The sequence below is a fragment of the Astatotilapia calliptera genome, chromosome 6 (assembly GCF_900246225.1).
Source record: "Astatotilapia calliptera chromosome 6, fAstCal1.2, whole genome shotgun sequence".
NCBI classification, from domain to species: Eukaryota; Metazoa; Chordata; class Actinopteri; order Cichliformes; family Cichlidae; genus Astatotilapia; species Astatotilapia calliptera.
The window spans coordinates 17,499,871-17,520,414 of NC_039307.1; the positions used below are offsets into that span (position 1 = coordinate 17,499,871).

At 41.3% G+C, this 20,544-nt stretch overlaps 2 protein-coding genes across 5 annotated transcripts; one reads left to right on the forward strand and one right to left on the reverse strand.

Annotated features, from left to right (window-relative positions):
- Positions 1-4,476: 4,476 nt before the first annotated feature.
- On the reverse strand, positions 4,477-10,990 carry mb (myoglobin). Of its 3 annotated transcripts, none has more exons than XM_026170700.1 (5): positions 10,949-10,990; positions 10,741-10,836; positions 5,860-5,945; positions 5,019-5,238; positions 4,477-4,915 (listed from the first exon to the last, which is right to left on the reverse strand). In XM_026170700.1, the coding sequence occupies exons 3-5, from the start codon at positions 5,940-5,942 to the stop codon at positions 4,775-4,777; spliced, it is 444 nt and encodes a 147-aa protein (XP_026026485.1). In that variant the 5' UTR covers positions 5,943-5,945; positions 10,741-10,836; positions 10,949-10,990; the 3' UTR covers positions 4,477-4,774. The 3 variants fall into 3 exon arrangements, with proteins under 3 accessions (XP_026026485.1, XP_026026484.1, XP_026026486.1); XM_026170699.1 differs by having other exon boundaries at positions 10,810-10,836; positions 10,949-10,973; XM_026170701.1 differs by lacking the exons at positions 10,741-10,836; positions 10,949-10,990 and adding an exon at positions 6,510-6,583.
- On the forward strand, positions 9,191-20,497 carry LOC113024076 (serine hydrolase-like protein). Of its 2 annotated transcripts, none has more exons than XM_026170696.1 (12): positions 9,191-9,978; positions 11,262-11,405; positions 11,772-11,885; positions 13,672-13,713; positions 13,807-13,826; positions 13,909-13,983; positions 16,413-16,519; positions 16,593-16,672; positions 16,770-16,804; positions 16,886-16,962; positions 17,053-17,140; positions 18,671-20,497. In XM_026170696.1, exons 1-12 carry the CDS (start codon positions 9,921-9,923, stop codon positions 18,812-18,814), a joined length of 984 nt encoding a protein of 327 aa, XP_026026481.1. In that variant the 5' UTR covers positions 9,191-9,920; the 3' UTR covers positions 18,815-20,497. The 2 variants fall into 2 exon arrangements, with proteins under 2 accessions (XP_026026481.1, XP_026026483.1); XM_026170698.1 differs by lacking the exon at positions 9,191-9,978 and adding an exon at positions 9,998-10,149.
- Positions 20,498-20,544: the final 47 nt, after the last annotated feature.

Below are 20,544 nucleotides of genomic sequence, written 5' to 3' on the forward strand. Positions count from 1 at the left end.
CAAACAAACAAACAAACAAAAACGCTCATATTTAAAATCATGTTCTTCGGTTACTTTTGAGCTTCTGAAGCTGAGGGACTGTGTATAAAAACGGCTTTAATTCCCAAACTGTTAATGCAACCATTTTGTTAAATCCCTTAAATTAAAGTTGAAGGTCTGCACTTCAATCACATATTGACTGGTTTCAGTTTAAAATCTGTTATGATGGCGGCGAGAGGCAAAACTACAAAAATATTGTCATTGTCCAAGAATTAACTGTTCGTATTTGTTAGCATGTGGAGAGTGGAAGCGGGGTCTAATCTGTGACAGTCAGTGAAGATCTCATTATAGTGCAAATGTTCTCTTGTGTTTGATCACTCAGGACACATGTTCATGTATAAGGACACTGTCATTTGTTTCATCGTGGTCCCAATGGTCCATACTGGTGAACCAAAGTCCAGGAGCCACCTCACCATCATGGTAACCAGTTGTTGTTTATGTTATTGCTTTTCCTACCGTGACGAGGCCTCAAGTCTCGGCTCAGGTGTTGACAGCTGCTATCAACTGAACACGTTTTCCTGTATAAACAAATAACAGTGGTCCGCAAGGTGCAGCTCTCCTTGCACCTTGGTAATAGGTGAAGTCGTGCCAGAAGCCTCCATCCTCCATAAAAGTGAAGCCATAATTAAGGAAAGTGTTTTTGCTGCTCCTTAAATCTGAGAACTGATACTTGACGATTAGTTTGAAAGGAAACAGAAGCCAACTGAGTCAGCAGCAGGGGAAGCATTCATGCAGTCACAGAGTAGAGAATTATGCTGAGCTTGTGGATAACATGCTGAAAGCATATCAGCTAATGAGTGCAGAATGTCACAGACGATGTGATTTTTACATTCTCATCTTGACTTTTTATACCCAGCAAATCTGCTCGACTCAGGGACGAGATTTGATGGGCGACCTCTGTTGGTTCTTAAGTATAGAGACGGGTGTTCAGTACAAACACGGCGTAGCACGCTGACCTGTTTTTCCGACAGAAATTTGCTTTAATGCGTCTCTGATATCATCCTCTGGTTTATCTTCAGGATGAGCACATTAAAACAATTATGGTGGGAAATAATTAAAATTCCAGACATTGTGTTGATATTGTTCATATCTGAAATCAATGTAAAGTAAAAAAAAAAAAAAAGATAACAAGCTGGTCTGAAGTTCACAGCAGCAAACAAAAATATTTTTTTAGACGAGTATAACAGACGGCTAATGACAAATTTTTTTTTTAATGTGTTCATCATTTGCAAACAGCACACTTGAGGATACACGGACTACTGCTCAATCCCTTGTAGGCTTGTACAGCCTGTGGCCGGCTGGACCCTGTGGTTAGCGTTGTCACAGCAGACAGGGTGAGACATCAGAAATGAGGTTTGATGAATCAGTGCAGCCCACCCATCTTCAGCCTGAGCAGCTGCCTGATCTGTCACATCGTAAACACGTGTGTGAAAGTGCAGGGACTTACATAATTCGACTAACGTCCAGTTAATATCATGTTGCTTCACAGGTTCAATTAAAGCTGCAGAACATTTTGGTATTGCACAGTGTATAAAATTAGCAGAAGCGCAGTATGCTTCATGTGTTTTATGGCTATTTGAATCACCTGTGTGACCTATTTTAATGGAAAACTTTTTGTTAAAGCAGGAAAAAGGGGGATCTACTGATCCATGCAACATTAAAATAATCAACATACCTGTCTGTTTATTTTGGTTACAGTTTTGAAAAAAGGATATTTCTAAATTCAATCTTGGAGTTTTTCACATGACAGGATTATATTATCTGACATAAGTGTGCAAAAACCTGGGAGTGTATCTATTTTCTCTACTGCTTATCCATTTTGGGGATGCAGAGGGCTGGAACCAAACCTGTGTGTCAGGGTGAGAGCCAGGGTGCACCCAGTCCACACCTAACATGAATGTCTTTGAACTGTGGATTTTTGTTACCTTCACCAAAGACGTCATGTTTTTGGTAGTGTGTGCGTGTCATTCTGCCTGTAAACACGATAGCATGAACATTTTTGAATGAATTCGGATGAAACTTTGTAGGGCTGTAACAATCCGATCAAATTTCACCCACTGAGGTCTTCAAGGTCACCGTAACGATTTATTGATCAAAAATTGACCAAAAATTTGACTTAGAAGCTATGAAACTTACAAGTGTGGTGTGTATTGTCCACAGATTTAAAATATCATCTCCCATTGGACCTCTGACCTCTCCTTCAAGGTCAACAGATTGATCTGAAGGTCAGAGTGATAATAATATAGAGCCATTTAAAATAACAGGTTTTCAGATTGACAAGAACCTGTTGGCATGGCATAATTTGATTGTGACTTTGTTACGTACCTTATAATAACCGGTCATAACCGTTAAAACAATTTGAATACATTTATAATGTTCCAAACTAAGCTTTTCTTTTTTTTGTAATCTTCTTTGGAAAGTAAAATAAACTGATGATCAAAAAAATTCACCCGATGAAGTGAAATGACTGCTGGACGTGTCCTATATCCACACATATAAAAAAGAATAAAAAGTAATTATACTCAAAATGATGTCAAGTATAAAAAACGAGTTTCAGCAGAGCAAATAACAAAAGCCTGCACTTTGCACTTGTTATTGCTGCACTACTTAAAGTTCATTTAAAAACAACAATAAAAATGTTTACATAATGAATGCAATCCCATTTCCATAAAAGTAAATATAAATACTCTACAAAGAGTGAGCTGCATGACTGGCTGAGGCTTAACTCTCCGAGTCTTTTGTGTTTAAATGTTAGGTGTAATTTCTACTTCTTTTGTTTTCTGAACAGCCACCCATCAAAAAGAAAAGTCTTAAAAGGAGCAGTGACAATGACAATAATAGAAGAACTGTCTGCAGGGAGCACCCCGTTCCCATCTTTGGTACCAGTTGAGAACCAGGCCGGTGAAATTACGTGAAAAAACACTTGTCCTGTGTGCCACTAAATGGATAAGTAACCTGAGACTATTGTCCCGTGGATATGCATTTGAAAAGCGTTTGACCTCAGCTCAGTCAACAGCTGCTTAGAGGGGGCGGAGTCAGGAAAGCAGAGGTGTCCCCCACAGATATGCGGCCAGAGGCACCGTGCCTGATGTCACGTCTGCATGCGTGCACTAGCACACTCACTAATAATAGGTTATCATCATCCGTCATGGAAGTTAACCAAACACTGTTTTGGCATCAAGTCAGGAACGGGAAGGACAACAAGGAGTCAGTGGGACTGAGATATGTCAGTGATAAGGCTGTTATCTTTGACCCTCTCGGCTGTTTTTCACATTTTACATTCTCAGAAACAGTTGATGGCTCAACCATAAGACGTGATTTCCACTTCTTATTCAGGCAAAATGTGGAAAGTGTGCAAATAGTGAGTCTTTAATTACTTGAGGCATCCAAGGACGACTCTTCAGTACCACCGACTCATTTTAGGTTGTAATTTGTGCAACACTGACAAATGCACACCCGTTGTGTAGGAGTAAATCAAAATAGATCAGTTTCTGAAATAAAACCATCCCACAATCAAAGTCTCTTAAATCACCTCAGATGCTCTGTTTGCACTCCAGGAGGTCGTCCTGACCATGTATTCGTGCCTAAATGCACTAAGCTGCTGCCTTGTGAGCGACTGATTAGGTATTTGCAATAAGGAGTAGTTGAATATACCTAATAAAGTGACTAGTGGGTATATATGAGTTTCTATGGCAACAACACTTTAATCAGATTATCAGTCTGTTCTCAAAACCTCTGCAGTGCCTCAAAAACCAGATGCTATGTTTTTTTGAATTTACCAGTTGTAAAATATTCACTGCATCATTTGATTTTGCCTTTTTCCTGTGAAAAACTCATTGCTTTCATATGTTAGATTTTTTCTACTGGAAACAACCAAGAAACAGGTGATGAGGGGGCTCCAAATTTGTAAAGAGTGAGAAGAGCTCAGGGTTACTCCTCCCTCCCCTGAGCAGCAAGGATAACATTGAACACAGGGACGGGGAGAAAGGAAGAGTATTATCTCTTGAAAACAACCTCACAGGAAGTTGAAGTAATGGAGGTCCCAAAGCTGCTCATGTGACGGACTCTGCTTCTTGTAACGTCCACAGATCAGGTGATAGGTCCTAATAGCTCCCTGTGAGAGGGACTGCTAAAGTCTTTGTCTCATCCTGTTCACAGGATGAATGTGACCAAGAGTGGAAAGTGAGTCTGAAAGATAATACCCTGCGTGAGAGTCCAACAATACTGAGCAATTTGAGGGGTTTTTTGAGTGTCTTTGAGACCACGGGCACGCATGCCAACACCAAGGGTTTCACTCTTTACTTGCTTATCAAGACAGTCTGACAAATGTCCTCAGTTGACTTTCAGATCAGTCAGCAGCCACTATCAAGTTTAACTATAACGTGTCAGGACAATGCATATTCAAATGTGTAGAATGAGAAAAAAACCAAACAGAACTTCAATGGACAAAGTAGTGCAGAGAGTTTTATTGTTACGAGTGATTTCAGCATTATGCGTTTCCAAGTTCAAGAATGCAGATCAAGAATTTTATTTAGCTGAAACACAAAGCTGTTAATTTCTGAGTGACACTAGAAGTGTAAAGCAGTTGAATACAGTAAACCAAGCAACTCTGAATCAAACTGATTCCAGAAAGTGTAACATACAGATTACTGAGGCTTTCAATTTCCCTATAAATCATTTGCATGTGGATATTTTTCATGTCTTCAGCTCTGTATGGAAGAGTAGTAAGTCAGTCTCAGCCTGTGAAGCCCAGCTCTTTGTAGCTGACCTCAAGGTCAGCGATGACCTTGCTCATCACGTTCCTCAGGCCCTGTTGTCCAGCGGCATCGAGTCCAGCCTTCTCTGCAAAGACTTTAACGATGACCTCAGAGATCAGCTGGAAGGAGAAAAATTCATTTACTTCAGTCAAGCTCAGTTTAACAGCAAGCATGAGGTGATGGAGCTACAGTAAACTTTGTCCTCTTGCACACTAAGCTCACCTTGAAGTTGTTAATGGGGATCTTGTGCTTTGTTGCATGGCTGTTGGCCAGAGGTTTGAGAATGGCAGCATGGTTGCCTTTGGCCTTCAGCAGTTCGCCCAGTTTCTTTAGCACGGTGGCTCCATGGTCAGCAACAGCAGAGCTACTGGCCAGCTCACCCTGAGGGATGCCGACAAATTTGGGGAACAGCTTCTGGGTCTCCGGGTGCTCCGTGAATAAACTGAAGAGGAAATAGAGCAGCAGGGTCATACCACACAGATCATGGTTTGCATTTTAGCCATTTAGGGTGGCAGTGTAGACGCCATAATTTATCCTACTTTGATTACATCACTCTTATGCACAAAATGTTTATTCCTGGCTGTGATAAGACTGGATACAAACACATGGGACCGCTTTGATAAGGCCCATCCCATCTCCTTCAGTAGAATAGCTCTGTGCCGCCATTATGATCCTCAATATGCTCATGTTTGTGTTGGCACTGGCGGAAGTTTGGAAATTAAATTAGATCAGTTAATGGCGTTTTTCCCTCTTGTCCATTAACACAAATTAGAAGGGGGGAGGAAATCTAAGCAACTGAATATAACCGAGTCAAACATCAACCATGACCTTAAGACAAAGATTTAATATCTCCGTGTTTTAAACAAACACAGATTTAGGCATCATAAAAGTTAGTGATGTGGCAGTGGTTGCCAAGTGTGCAATTAGACAGGTGGTGGCATAACACATGAATTCTATTCTTAAACTGCACTGGAGGAGATGAATTTTTAAACTCCTGGCCACAGGTCTGAGTAATGAGACCTACAACGAGTACAATCTTATTTTTCTTTCCAGAGTCACTGACCGGTTCAAAACCAGGCTCCCATAGCCAGTGTAGTCTGCTTCCACTGGTCCCCAGTACTTCAGAACTGCGTCAAAGTCCCCCATGATCTGAGAAGATGAGGGGAGAGAGTGAAAGAAAAAAAAAAAAAAGTTGCCTGATTATATGAAGCTTGTCAGTTACAGATGCAGTTATCCTGTACTGCACTTCTGTTTGAGTTAATGGCTGAGAACCAACAACAATATCAGTCAAGGGCAACTTGTGAAAGATGGATATATTACCTCAGATGAACTCAGGGAGTCTGACTGGCAACCTCAGTATAGCTTTAAATAGTTTATTTGAAGTGAAATCAGATTCACTTTTAGTTTTAATGCATTTGAGGTCATGAGAACGCTGCGAGATATGTAAACAGAGTGAAGTTCTTACAGATTATCCCACAGTGCACTAATCAGTCATGCATTTCCTTTGTTCTGCTTACGCTAGTTTATTAAGATAGCTTTTAATTTAGCAGTGTTGACATTTTACATTTCCCCCTTTAACTGAAAAACTCAGATTCCCAAACATCCTGAAAGAAAAAAAAGTTTAAGATTAATTTTACCCCTGAAATGTTTAACTCCCAAGTCATGATATATATTGTTTAATTAATTCTATTATTGCAGAATCCATTGCCTTACCTGCAAGCTTGTAATATATCCTGTGTAGTTACACCAAATTCCTCTTGTCCTGACTAAACCCCCCCAGAGCTGACCTTTTATACTCCCTCCCTCTGTGCTGTCACCAAGTTTGTTTCCCCCCCCCCCTCCCTCCAGCTCTGTGAGGCTGCCTCTTACTGCACGTCTCCCAAATGTTCCCAATGCCTCCAACGTCTACCTGGAAACTTAATTCCAGGTGACTTAGCCACTTGGGGCATCTTTGGTGTGTTTTGTGGCCGAGCCATCAAGTAGCCCAGGTAGAGTGAGTAAAGTAGGTCATTTGAGGGAGGGGGGAAAAAAAAAAAAAAAAAAAAAAAAAAAAAAAAAAAAATCCACACACACACAACAAAAATAACTACATACAAAAATAGGGCTCTAGTTGAGAATTTAGTTTTAGTGTTACCTTTCCAAGCTGCAAATCTAGCATCTTAAAGCAATTTTCCATTTGTGATTTTAGAGCAGCCTACTCACATTAGACAGCAGGTGAATTTCACAGCAATCCCTGCACTAAAACTTCATCCAGTACTTTCACTTATCAGTTTGTCATTAGCTACTCAAATAGTTCTGCAGTAAAACCTGCAGAGATACAGTAATTCTGCTCAACTAGAGCAATTCAAACTAATCGCATCAAAATGTCATTGATTCTAAGCTTCACAATGGATATAATGTGAAGGCAGAACACACGCTATACTTCAGGATCTTTTCCTGCTTTGATCAAACTTTTCTAGATTAATTTCCTAATTTTGACTTTAGATTCAGATAGTGGGTTTCAATTGTAATAAATTTGATCAAATTCCTCCCAAGAGTATTAAAATGTCAGAATTTTTTCAGTCTTGATTTTCTTGAGTCTAGCCAGTGATTTTAGTTTACTAGAAATACCCTGCAGTAAAAATACAACACGCTCCAGTCAGCTTACAATAGTCTGTGCCCTTTTCTTCCATGCTACACTTAAGGACACTTCTACACGCATTACTATGATTTCTACCACCTGAGTTTCAGTGGTGGGGAGGACAGACACTTAGAGGGTTTTCTAGATTAATCATAATCTAGAAAACCCTCTAATGGGAGGAAGTAGTCAGAAGCCTGACAGTTTTCCCAGTACCTTGCATAATTTTATGTGCAAAAACAGCTGCGCACCATGTCATATTTTTATTGCTAATCAATTTATAATTTCACTCTTAAATAGCAACATTTCAACACAGTTAAGATCAGATTATCAGCCATGTTGGTGGAAATACAGGAATCTTTATATCCAACAGCCAAGATTAGTTGTGGTCATGACTGTATGCAAGATCTGATGCACTGTGAATGTAATCAGGGAATTAGATGCTATAAAAATCCAGATAACACCCGCAACCACATGTACAAAATGTGTGATTGAAATTCCATCAGGAGAATATATGTGCAGAGACACACTCACCAACTCAAGAATACACACCAACCCAGGAAGTCAAGGTTATGTAAGACACCAGCAGCTTAATTGTTCAGTACAAACCTGCTGTAATGTTTTGTATAAAAATCATTTACCATGTGCGTAAGATAAATTAATGTACAAACACACTCATGACTAATTATCAGGAAAGCCCCTCTGGTGACCAATAAAACTACTTTACATTTCCATGAGATACATTTGGATTGTATAGCTGGTTCGAGTTTTGGGTCAGTTTGTGTTGGCGAATCACATTTTCTCAGCAAGTTTACTTCTGCCCGAGTCCTAATTATTCAGTTTTCAAAAGGGTACACACTGAACAATGAAACCTCTGTTTCTTTTGATTCCAGTCTCAGCCGATTTGAAATGTATCAGATTCCGTTACTGAGGACTGATTGTTTGGTATTCCCTCCAACCTGAAACCTGAGCCCCTGCGCTGCCCACATGCTTCAATTTATTACTACGCCATTGCACAGGTAGCTGCACGGCAGAATTATTCAAATGCAACCAGTAAGAAAAATGCAAAGCGAAATGTCCAGGCTAAGGCACTGCAATGATGCCGACATGCACACATCGGTAACAAAGTCATATACAACACTCCCATTATAGCTCATCTTAACTAAAACCCTAGTCAATATTTTGACCTTTACTGCCAATAGCAGTCATTTAGTTACTATAGGACAGTAGTCAAACCTTGTAAATGTTTTAGGTTTGCAGGCAAATTGCATCCCCCCCACATAACTGCTAAAGTGCACCGTGTTGATGTTCACAATGGAATCATCTTGCCTCTCAAGCAAATGGAAAGGGTGTACACAGATGCTGCACAGTCCAGCTTGGATGCATTTGAACATAATTTGGAATCAGGTGACACATCTGATCCGAGGTCAAATACAGTTAATGACTGGGGGGGGGGGTAGGCTGCGATCTGCTGCCGCCTTCATTTGTTAAAATTACAAACTAATTCAGTGTCAACTATATAATATTAACCTGACCAGTTTCCTGGGAGAAGTTTGCGTGTTTGCAATTGCTATAATTGAGTATCAGTGTTGAACTAGACATATTAGAAGGCCTTCTTTCGTGAGTCTTCATTCATACTGCACAGTTCTGAAGTCTAGTTGAAAGCAGCATTAGGAAAAGAGCATGAAGCTGAAGTCAAGTACTGCATTTTTCCAGCATGGAACACTCGCCTACTATCCGCTGCAGCATGAATGCACACTTAAGTGTGCAAGACTAGTGTGGCACCAAAACAGTATAGATACAGCCTGCATTTAGAGTGAGGAGCAAGACCAGACAAATGCCCTACCAAGCACTTGCTGCCCATTAGTGACCTCGGGGAAATTTGAATAGACAGGTGGACTTTAGCAACAGCACCACAGGGTGAAGAGGGACAAATGAAGTCAGAGTGAAGACAGACCTTCCACCCCTCCATTCCCAGTGGAAATCAGTTTCAGATCACATCTATTTTTAAATTTAGTGTCCTATAACACATCTTTAACCTCTCCTACACTGCTGAAAGTTGGTGCATTGACTGGGCTGACCTGTCCCATCCCACTTTTCCTTTGGCATTTCCTCTTGGAAAATGCTGGTAAATGGCCACACACACACACGAAGGGATTCATTATTAGTCACTACTGGGCTAATGTTGATAGAAATTAGGGAGTGCATTCGACATCTAAAATCCAGTTGTGATTAAATCTCACTGAATTCCACCAGGGGCCCTCTGCTGGACTTTTTCACATAACATTGGGGAGGCAAACGACAAGTCCCTCCTCTTCTAAACTGTGATTGGTTTACACTATGCTTCAATAAGTGTCTAGCCAATTGAATTTCGCGTGCGGTCCAACACCCGGAAGACAGCAGTGAGTGTCAAAGAACCCGAAGTAGGTTGAAGCAGTTTAAACGTTTAAGGAAAAAAAAAAAAAGTTGTCAGTCAGGTTTTATTTGCAGTGTTTTCAGGCGCAAAGATGATGCAGGCTTTGAAAGGCGTCAGACACGTGACATCCAGCACAATGAAACAAGCAGGTAACCGGCAAGGCTCGTGCTCGTTTTAAAGCAGTCCGAAGTGGGGGAAAGAAATAGTGTTTGCAAAGTAGCGACTTCGTCTACAATTAAAGCACATTCGCAGTCTTACAGCGCCGATATGAGCGAAAATGTCATTCACAGACTTAACAAAAATATCTGGACAGCCAACAGGTTTGTGGGGCAAAGGTTATTGCCCGATTGAACTTGTGATTTTAAAGTATTGTTAACTGTAGGAATAGCGTGTCAAACATGAGGCCTGGGGTCCAGCACCAGCCCACTGAAGGGTCCAGTCCGGCTCACTGGCTAGCTTTGCTAGTCTGAAAACTGCCAAAAAGTCAAATAGCTTTAGTTTCAGTAAGATGTTCAGCTCCTCCTAGTGAGGCGAGGCCAGCATTACTACATAGTTACTGTATGCGAAGTTAAAGTTGGGACTTGGACAAGGTGTTTTAAAGGATACTATTAAGAGGCAAAAGAAAAAAAAAAGTCAAGCTGTTACCCATTTTATAACTAGATTATGAATATTTAACTTGCTGTATTGAGATTTTAGAGCAGATTAAATCATTTGTGGCCCATTAACTGAAGTTTGACATCCCTGCCACTTTCAGTGGCATGTTGAAGACATATTGCCAGCTTTGCACAGTTTTCGAAAAATGTGACCTAGTGTAGACACGCAGCTGAACAGGGCTCCGACCCCATATTAAGTTTAAAGAAAAGTAATAAACTTGCAGAGATAAAAAGGCAAATGCGCAGGTTTTGGCTTACTTTACTTGGTGCTCATTGAGAACTTTCCCAAAGTTTTATGGATCCAGAATTTAGTCAAGTCACTCCTACCTGTGGTAAGGTTGGCATTTAAGTTTCCTGAAAACACAGAGAGAGACACATTAAAGAGTCACATAATTGAAAAATGTGTTAAAAGTATTAACCAAAGAAAGAAAACAAACTATTTCTGAATCAGTAAAGAAGCTCTCACCTTCCTTCAAGACAGGTACCAATGAGCTGAGCACGGCTTTTATTCCTGTTCGGTTAATTGAGCAAGTGAGACACAGGTATCTGCAATTAGTCAAACAAAAGCTGTGCCCACAAAGCCAAGCCCCGCCTCCAAACAAAGGGGAGTTAGGGCGTGAGGAGACATATTTCACCCACATGACCACCAGGGAAAGTTTTTTGTTTTTTTTAAATGATTGTTCCTTTACATCAACTAATACATACAGTTGGTCACATGATCAGAAACTAAACCAGACAGATGTCGCAAGTCTTGTTAAACCAGAGTGCGCTGTGTCCAGTTTCAGAGCTCTCTGTGGCAGTCCCGTGGGGGGAGATCCGAGGTAAAGTCTGGGGTCCTGACCACGGACATCCTGTGCTGTGCCTGCATGGCTGGGCTGACAACTGCGGTACATTCAACACGCTTGTTCCCCTTCTGCCAAAAGGTGAGTGTTTTGTACAATGCACATTGACCATCTCCAGTGGCTCCCACTGTAGAAACCTCAGTGCCAAAAATTGAACCCCATGGACAATAATTCTTAAAATCAGCGGATTCTGCTGCTCAGCTCACTCAGGTGTGTGGCGTTCGGTTAATTTGAGTGTACAGCTTGTGCAAACAGGTGCTGCCGCTCAGCTGCTGGAACAGCTGCATCCCATCCAAAAAGACTGGATCTGAGGATGACATAATTACCACAGCACTTTACCCAGATTTTACAATTGTAGCTGACGGATTAGGAGCGTTTTCCTAGCTTTGTGTCCTTATTAACCTGAAAGCAATTTTTAGTTTGCCTTCTCCCTGTGTCTCCACTCAGAGTGTCGATATGTGGCAATGGACCTGGCAGGTCACGGTCGCTCGTCGCACCGTCCTCCTGGAGTTCTGCACGCCTTTCCTTCCTACGTGATGGATGTACGCAGAGTCGTTGATGGTGTGTGAGTTCGAGGACACTTGCAGTTAAGCCTTTAAATCCCATCAGAGATATCAGTGTTTGTTCCAGGATTGCAGTTTGTGATCATCGAGTTTTGGCTGAAACTTACATGTTATCCTTCCATAAACTTCTGCACCCCACATTTTATAATCCTAAGAGGTCTTTAACTCTACACTTAGTTGCTTTCCCTCATATCCATGGGAGTCGCTTTGGTCCATTAGGTTGAGAGAAACTCTGTGAGAAATGTTGTGACAGCTAACATGACATATTTATTGCTCGTTACTGCTCTCAAAGGCAAGCTGCAGCAGTATACAGCTCCTGCAGCCAGCACAGCTGCTGGCTGAAGATGCGGATGTGTCTAATGCTCAGGCTATGATGCTATTTATGTATTCATGACTGCACGGTAACTATCCTTCACTGGTCCTGTTAACATGAGCTAGCATTAAGCCTGAGCCTGTGATGACAGGTATGTAATAAATACACCGCAGGTGTTCGGGAGGCAGCATGGCTGCAGTATAACTGGGAACTACTGCAAACTTTAGTTATAGTTATTGTTAATTTAAATGTAAATAATTATTGTTTTAGTTTGCACTTGAAGCAGGCTTGTAGCCCCGAACAAAAAATTGTGTCTTGGAAAAAAAGTTTAACAATGAAACTCTAAAAATCTGTAAAAATCTTGGCAAAGCTTTCGAATTAGGAGGAAAACAGTGAGGTTTGAAGAGCAAAGGATAAAAAGCTGAAAATGTAAATGAAGGCCAGTAGATGATGTGTGCTGAAATCACATCCTGGACTCGGACCGTTCTAGAGCCGGGGGCTGCTGTGGCTGAAGGATGATTCACTGTGTTTTTTGGTTATATGAGACACATAATCAAAACACACAGTGGGATGTTTGTGGTAAATTTACAATATTTTTATTACAGTATAAAACAAAAGGCTTAAAGGCCACCCATGTGGAACAGAAGATGCTGTTTTCCATCAACATGTTTGACATGATGCAAGCCAGTTTGAACCATTTCCATAAAAAAGGCACAGTGTATGAAAGAGCTGTCTTGTGTTAACTGACCTATCATTTCTTTACAAGTCTTGGCTACTCCTCCTAGTTTAATCAAATGTACATGCGGTGATCACCTAATGTGGCTTCACCCAAACTGAGCACAGTTTGGGTGGCTTGGTGTGTAGATAAATGCGCCTGTAACATATTTATCTATACTTGGAGTACCACCAACTACCTGATGCGGGTGTTACGCCAAAGCTTAGCCATCCTGCAGTCACGATCACAGCTACGGCCCGTCACAGAGGACTGAAGCAGCCCCACTGTTGAAGTTTCACCCACTCACGCTGTGCTCATAGGCAGTGATGAGTTGCCGCATCATCCGTAACAGTGTCATAATACTCAGCCTTCACTGTGGATCAGAGGGAATGTAAAATATATGAATATAAAAGCATCTGTGGCTTTTTCACAGGATGCTTTGTGAGCTTTGACAGTTTTGTTGTTTTTTTTTAAAAGTGGGCAAACTCTGACCTCTGAGGTAGAGCATACACTGCAGTTGAAAATGAGATGATTTTAATATGAATATACATTTGACATAATTTAATATGCAGTTTATGGATCTAGAAAAAAAGGCCCTTTAATGAATGTTATTAATTTCGAGCATATTGCCAGAGCTGCCATGCATCTTCCTGACAGCTGAATCACAGCAGTGAGGATTTCTTTGAGCTAAAAATGGTCTGTGTTCTGTGATGAGATACTGAACCTGGTTGATGATGTGTGAAATTACTCCCACAGCTCTGCAGTGGAGCAAATTCTCCATTATAGGCCACAGCATGGGTGAGTGCAGCTGTATAAAGAATTCAAGCTTTAAAACGTATGTTTAAAAGTGCACGTTTATTTTATTTCTCTGTCCACCTCTTTGTATTTCAGGTGGTAACGTTGCAGGAATGGTAGGTGACTTACGATTAAGACACATTTGAGAGTGCTGTGCTTTATTGGGTGGCATCATTGTCCATGTGGCGTCTTCTGCAGTTCAGCGCTCTGTATCCGGAGATGGTGGATGCCGTTGTGCTGCTGGACTCCTACGGATTTTTACCTACAGACCAGGTACTTGTTTCTTTTTTTTTCCTTTGTTACTCCACATCTGTTTTCATAGGAAACATTATTCAACAATACAGAAACAGATGATACCCACACATTCTCTGACTCACCCAGTATACGGTTAACCCTGTACACCCCCCACCACCATCCCAACCTATGTAGTGGCACATTGAAAGAATTAGAATAAGTTAGAAAAGGGTTAGGGTAAAGGTGTTGGATATACATGCCAGACTGAAGTAGTTGAATGCTCACTTTTCATGTCTTACCTCACCCTAAGTGAATTTGTGAGTCGAGCCTGGGGCCACTGTGGCATTGTTTTAGTATGCAACTGAACAGTAGCTGCGTATGATTTACTGTTTTCCACAAATAATATGGCTTGAAATATTGGCCTGTCCTCTGGTGTGCTTTTGCCAGTGCAGGCCACTAGCAGCTCAGTGGGGGGAGAGCAGGTGTAGCGGTGTTACGGTTCTAGCAGGTGTCCCAGAGAGCCATGATGGCTAACCAGCATCCAAAAAATGCAGTAGTGCAGCCATCACTGGTACACTGGTTATCAATGATTATTTCTCCCCAAAATGAGATGTCTGCTGTGGGGGGGAAAAAGTCTGTTCTGTCCACCATGATTTTCTTTCCTGCTTCTTCTAGAAATGCTCCATAATAATTGATTTCCAATCCTCATGAAATGTGGGTTGCTCTTGGGGCATCAAGGCAGACCTGGCTCTGTAGATTATTCTAGTTAAGTAAAACTACATATCAGAAAAATGATCAAACCTTTTCTGCACAACCTGTGGAAGCTTTGGTTCAAATGTGATTGGGAAGCCTGCGTGACTTCAATGATGTTATCGTTAAAGTAGCAATACAGTGTCGTGCAAAAGTCTTGAGTCGCCCGTCATTTCACTTTACTGCATTGACGGTGTGTTTGGAAGCATTGTCATACTGAAAAATGAAACTGTTACCAGTCAGATGGGGTGGATCAAAATCTGACCATATGTTTTTATAATTCCATCAATTTGATAAGATCTCCAACACCACCAGATGAAATGCAGCTTCAAACCAGGGCAGAGCCTCCACTGTGTTTTGCAGATGGCTCTAGACAGCCTAGAGCAGGGGTGGGCAATCTCAGGCCACGAGGGCCGGTGTCCCTGCAGGTTTTAGATGTGTCCTCGAACCAACGCAGCTGATTTAAATGGCTAAATTAGCTCCTCAACATGTCTTGAAGTTCTCCAGAGGCCTGGTAATGAACTAATCATGTGATTCAGGTGTGTTGACCCAAGGTGAGATCTAAAACCTGCAGAGACACCGGCCCTCGTGGACCGGGATTGCCCACCCCTGGCCTAGATAGTCAGTGTTGTTCCTCCTCTGCTTATACTGACACAAACTGGAACCACAAATACTGAATTCTCTAATTCATCGCTACATACTGATTTTTCCAGTTTTTGTGTAATTTGGAGTCAGGAGAACTGCTTTTCAAGACCACTTTAAAGCATTATAAGAAAATCTGGCTCCTTGGAAACAAAATGTAAAGAAATAAAGGGTATTGCAAGACTTTTCCGCAGCACTGTTTGTCACCATAAATACAATTCCCATCAGCGGTTCATTTACACCCTCTTGTGCATCATGTGAACCCATGAAGGGGGAAATTATAACGCTGACGTGTCTCCGATTACTTCTTCCTGAGTGAAGTGTGATTTTTAAGCATTGTTAGGCCTCTCACTGTGTTTGTATTATCTCATCCAGCCTGCTATTATTTAAATTTTCCAGTCTTCTGTGTAGAACAAGAACAAACTTCTTAGTTACAGGCAGCTTAAAAAGGGATGTTATGTGTGAAATAAGAGCTGTTTGATTTACTCCAATGTTTCTTTTCCAGCAAACAGGAAGATGACCTGGGTGCCGCTTTCAAAAGTGGACAACTATTTATTTATTTATTTATTTATTTTTGATGAACTTTAATGTGACAGCTTCTTTTATAGTATGCAAAAAGGCTGCTGTTGTCTAGCAACTTCATCTAAATTAAGTTTTTCTCCTGAACACGTTGAGGTGTAGGTGAAAAGTAGAGGAGGTGCTCGGTTTTTGAGAGCATATAATTTGCAGTGACGAGAAGCCCCCCTCAGAGAGAAACACCTCTCTGGTGACCTCTAGCTAATTATAGTTTGATTTACACTTCAGGGCTTCATGACTTTGTGACAGTGTCTGATGAAGTCTGGATTGTGAGAAAATGAAAAATGCTGTAGGCGGTTTGACATTTTGAAAGGCGTTGCATTTAAGAAACACTTGCGGCCACCAGTGTAATTGAGTCTGGCGCGATTTTGACCTTTAGGCCTAGGCTAAGGCTTTACATTATATTATTGCATGTTGCATGTCTCTATATTATTCCTGTACAATTCACCCTTGTGAGTCGTTTTCAGTTGCTGTCCTTATTTATCTCTGCTCCCTCGCAGAAGGAAATGCCCAAAGTGATCAGGCAGGGGTTCGAAGAGATGCTTCTGTTTGAAAAAACGATGGAGGAGAAGAAGAGAGTGTACACTTACGAGAAGGCAGTAGAAAGGTAAAGCGCCTTCCCTTATCGGCAGTTTTAAAGGAGTTCACTCATGCGCTAACTTTGTTTTTGCAACCTTCAGGTTGATGTCTGTAAACCAAACTCTTTCTGAACGCTCTGCGAAAATCCTTCTGGAGCGAGGTCTGGTTCAGGTTGAGGGAGGTGCGTGTTTATCTTCCTCTCGTTTACCTTCTCTCAAGACTCATCTCTATTTCTTTTTCCCCTTATGTTTAAAGTGTAACTTCTCTTTCCCTTGCAGGAGTTGTGTTCTCCAGAGACTTTCGTGTTAATCTGGTAGGTTTCCCCTGATCATTTCTACCCAAGCTGTCATTTGCAGCAGATGGTATAAATGTGCACAATGTTTCTCAATTTCAGAAAAACATAGCACGCATCAGTTTGGAGCAGAGTCTGGAGCTGCATTCGAGGATCACGGCCTCTGTCCTAGTTGTTCTGTAAGATGGTCTCCTGCCTCTCGTTCTCTTATTGCTTGTGGAAAAAAATAAGAGACAAAATAGATTTGCAAATTTTTTTTGTCTTTACAGAGCAGAAAGTGGCTTGGACAAAATATTTGCTGAAGACGAGCAAAAAAAATTTACATCAGCACTTCTTCAGGCCTACAGGGACAAAAATGTGAGTGCACCTAACAGTCTGTTTGTGGAAAGCAGGTATGTTTGCATCCCCGTGTTTATTTTTAGCCGTTAAGCCTGCGCATAATTGTTCCTAGCAGACAGACAGCTGCACGGATGCTAGAGTAGCAGTGCAGTATGAGCTCAGTGTCTCAGGAGCAGCAGAAATTTATATAGCTGTGAATCTCAACACTGACCTACATACAGGAACTTGGTCAAGTGCTGCTGATGAGGGAGAGCAGAGGATGCGTTTCCACCAATCGTCTCCACTGAGTGGGTTTCTTTCCCAGTCAGATTTTCACTGAGAAACAAAAGATAAGCGTGGCATGTGGTGAGCACAGTGGAGCATTCAGCTCTTTCCCTCAGGTGTTTGTAGAGATTAAAGTAGAGATGTGAGAGCGAACGTAGGACTTGCATTCATTAAGCGCCCAAAAATATTCCAAATGACTTGCGATGCTGCTGTAAACATGGAGGACTTCATGTTTACAAGTTTAACACACAGTCATTTAAAATGGCTTTTCATAGCAGCCATGAGGGTAAGTAGCAGTCAAGTGCTGCTAATGTAGTGCACTTGATTAATTGATAATCAGTAACTGTGATTAACTCTATAGAATCAGAAGCTGGAACAAGTGTGTTAACACAATGCTTCAATGCATCTCGGACTTAGTTAGCATGTTCAATGTTAAACTTCGTGATGGCACAATAAGAGAAAAAGACTGAACAAGTATGGATACCTCTTCTCGGTAAAAAGAATATGGCAGCACATTTTAGGTTTGCAGAGGTGCTGAACAAATCACATGACTTCCGGAACTAACATGGAGATGTTTGACCACAACGCTAAACACAGCACACCAGCACAAATGTTTCATACCAACAGTGAAGCACGGAGGAGGAAGAGTAATGATTTGGGCTTGTTTTGCAGTCACAGGTCCCAAGCACCTCGCAGTCATTGAGTCAACCGCAAACTTCTCTGTATACTAGAGAATTCTGGAGTCGGATACGAGGCAATCTGTCAAACAGTTAAAGCTTGGCTAAAATAATACCATGAAACGGGACAATCATCCCAAGCACAGCAGAAAACAGAATGACTGAAGAAGAAAAGAATCAAGTTGTTGCAATCGGCCAGTCAAAGTCCAGACGTCAGCCCGACTGTAATGTGATCTAAGGAGAGCTGTGCATAAATAAATGTCTACGAACCACACTGAACTAAACTAACCTTGAAAGACTTTTCAGATTTAGTCTAAGTTCATGACCTAAACTGCATAAAAAGATGGATGTAGCCATTATGTCATTGGTTTCCATGTTGAATTCTTTACTTGTGTGATTGAGACCTTAAACTCACCATGAAAATGTTTAGTGATTTCAGAAATAAAAAGAGAACTAGGGTCAGTTTTTGCGATCAGAGAACTCGCCCCCTGCTGGGCAGATCTTTCTGTGCTTCGCAGTCTGCGGCTCAAGTGGCCGGAAAGTCCTTTATTCCATGTTGAAAGCCTGCTTTATTCACCATCGTGACTGGTCTCATCTGTGTTTTCAGCAATCTGTGGTGACTGTTCCAGGTGATCATCACATCCACCTGAATAAGCCTGACATCGTCGCTCCAGTTGTGTCTGACTTCCTGCAGACCAAAGTCCTCTCACGCTCTGCTACACCAACTAATGGCCAGACCTCTAAGTTATAACAGACCAGTTACTCCTCGAGTCACGTCACACTGACTCTACTGCTAATCCTGTATTTGTACTGTACTATTTACACAGGTTTAATTTTGGTGCTTAAAACTCACTCGGCTGGTCGTCTTAGTGGACTCATTAATTATTTAAAGCCTTTTAAAAGGTAGTGATGCTGTTTAAATGAGAAAACAAAATTTTGCCATCACTGCCATCTCTGTCTGTTAACTCAGGCTTTCTGCCTCAGGATCTGCACTCACTAACATGAGGGCATCAGAGGTTTGAGTTCTTCTATTGCGCTGCCTGGAGCATGCACCACATACTCCAAGCAGAGGCAGTTTCAAACACATTATACCACATTGGAGCTCTCAAACTTAAACTATTATTAAACTATTCCATAGCTTGATAATTGTCCCAAGCACAGCAATAGTCTGTGGCCATATTAAAGTCACACAGGTGAAACTGGATGAAGGGGTTTGTCATTATCTGTGAATTCCTCCCACACAATCACTTGAGCCACCAAACTTGGCACAAAGGTACATCTTGAAGGCCTCTGAAGGTTCTCATCTATGTCAGGTATTATTAGGTCCTGGTATTGCCTAGCAACCACCTAGCAAGAGGCTCAAATGACTGCTTTTTAGCCTTTACATTCCTATAACACCTTATAAAATTAGCTTTAATTTCATAACTTATTTATATCCACAAAATCTGAATTATGCATGTTGAGCAACCAGCTAGCAACAGGCTAAAATCCATTTTTAGCATATGAACAACATCGCTTATTGTTTTACTGTTCTCCCTGTGATTAAGTATATCAGTTGTCCACAGCACCAACAGGCCAAGCAATACTGTAGCATGGGCACGTATGTGTTTCTCTAATGTGTTACTTCTCGTCTCCTCTGTCCTCCCTGGAAATCCTGTCTCAAGTGTGCCGTTTTTAAGGATGTCTCATTCCTAAAATGCATCTGGAGGAGAGAGGAGGCTGCACAGGTATGGCTTTGTGGTAGTTCTTTAACCTCTAGCGTAGGCCATAAGAGCTAAGATATACAAACTGTGCTGGACTCTTTAAACAACTGCTCGTTTCATCCTCTTAAGTGTTTCAGTTTTTTTTTTAAGATGATCACAGTGTTTCTGTGAAAAGTAATATCTGCTCACATTGTGGAATGTTGTGAATGGTGTTTTGTTTTTTTTTGTTTGTTTTTTGTTTTTTAATGCTGTGATATCCTAAAATACAGTAGTAGCCTTTAACAAAACCATGGGCAAATGATGTGGCTGTGCTACACGTCATGTTTCAGTTCAACCTGCAGAGCCAGTGACACCATCAGCTGAATCGCCCCGTGCCGGCTGCCTTTGAGGAATGATTGGGATTCACTGTGGCAGCTCAGAAGTCTCACCAGTGTGCTGTGTGTCATTAATATTTTAGCAAGTGCACAGTTTCTCAGATGTGCGACCACATGTTTAATCTCATAGGTTAAGTAAGCAGTGGAGAGGAAAGTGTGTACCAACACAGAGAGAGCAGAGGACGACTCGTGACTTGAATAACAACTATGATTTTCCGTACAGGGTGTCTTTTTAGTAAATCTCAAGTACTGAAAAGCTTTTATTTTGAAGAAACAATTTCCATAAAAACAATTTCTGTGCCTGATGCACTTTTTTCTCTTTTTTTTCTTATATTAAACTGATGGCATTAATTGCAACTGTCTTACAGTGTCTTTGTTCTTCATGAAATTATAAAATCTTGAAA

What these genes read in the sequence shown, in the direction of transcription:
- LOC113024076 (XM_026170696.1), top strand. Translation starts at nt 9,921, where the DNA reads ATGATGCAGGCTTTGAAAGGCGTCAGACACGTGACATCCAGCACAATG. An exon ending in GTGGTAACGTTGCAGGAATG is followed by an intron (nt 13,827 to 13,908) that starts GTAGGTGACTTA and finishes CGTCTTCTGCAG; the next exon opens with TTCAGCGCTCTGTATCCGGA. An exon ending in GAGACTTTCGTGTTAATCTG is followed by an intron (nt 16,805 to 16,885) that starts GTAGGTTTCCCC and finishes TCTCAATTTCAG; the next exon opens with AAAAACATAGCACGCATCAG.
- mb (XM_026170699.1), bottom strand. An exon ending in GGGAGCCTGGTTTTGAACCG is followed by an intron (nt 5,239 to 5,859) that starts GTCAGTGACTCT and finishes TTTCCTCTTCAG; the next exon opens with TTTATTCACGGAGCACCCGG. An exon ending in TCCCCATTAACAACTTCAAG is followed by an intron (nt 4,916 to 5,018) that starts GTGAGCTTAGTG and finishes TTCTCCTTCCAG; the next exon opens with CTGATCTCTGAGGTCATCGT.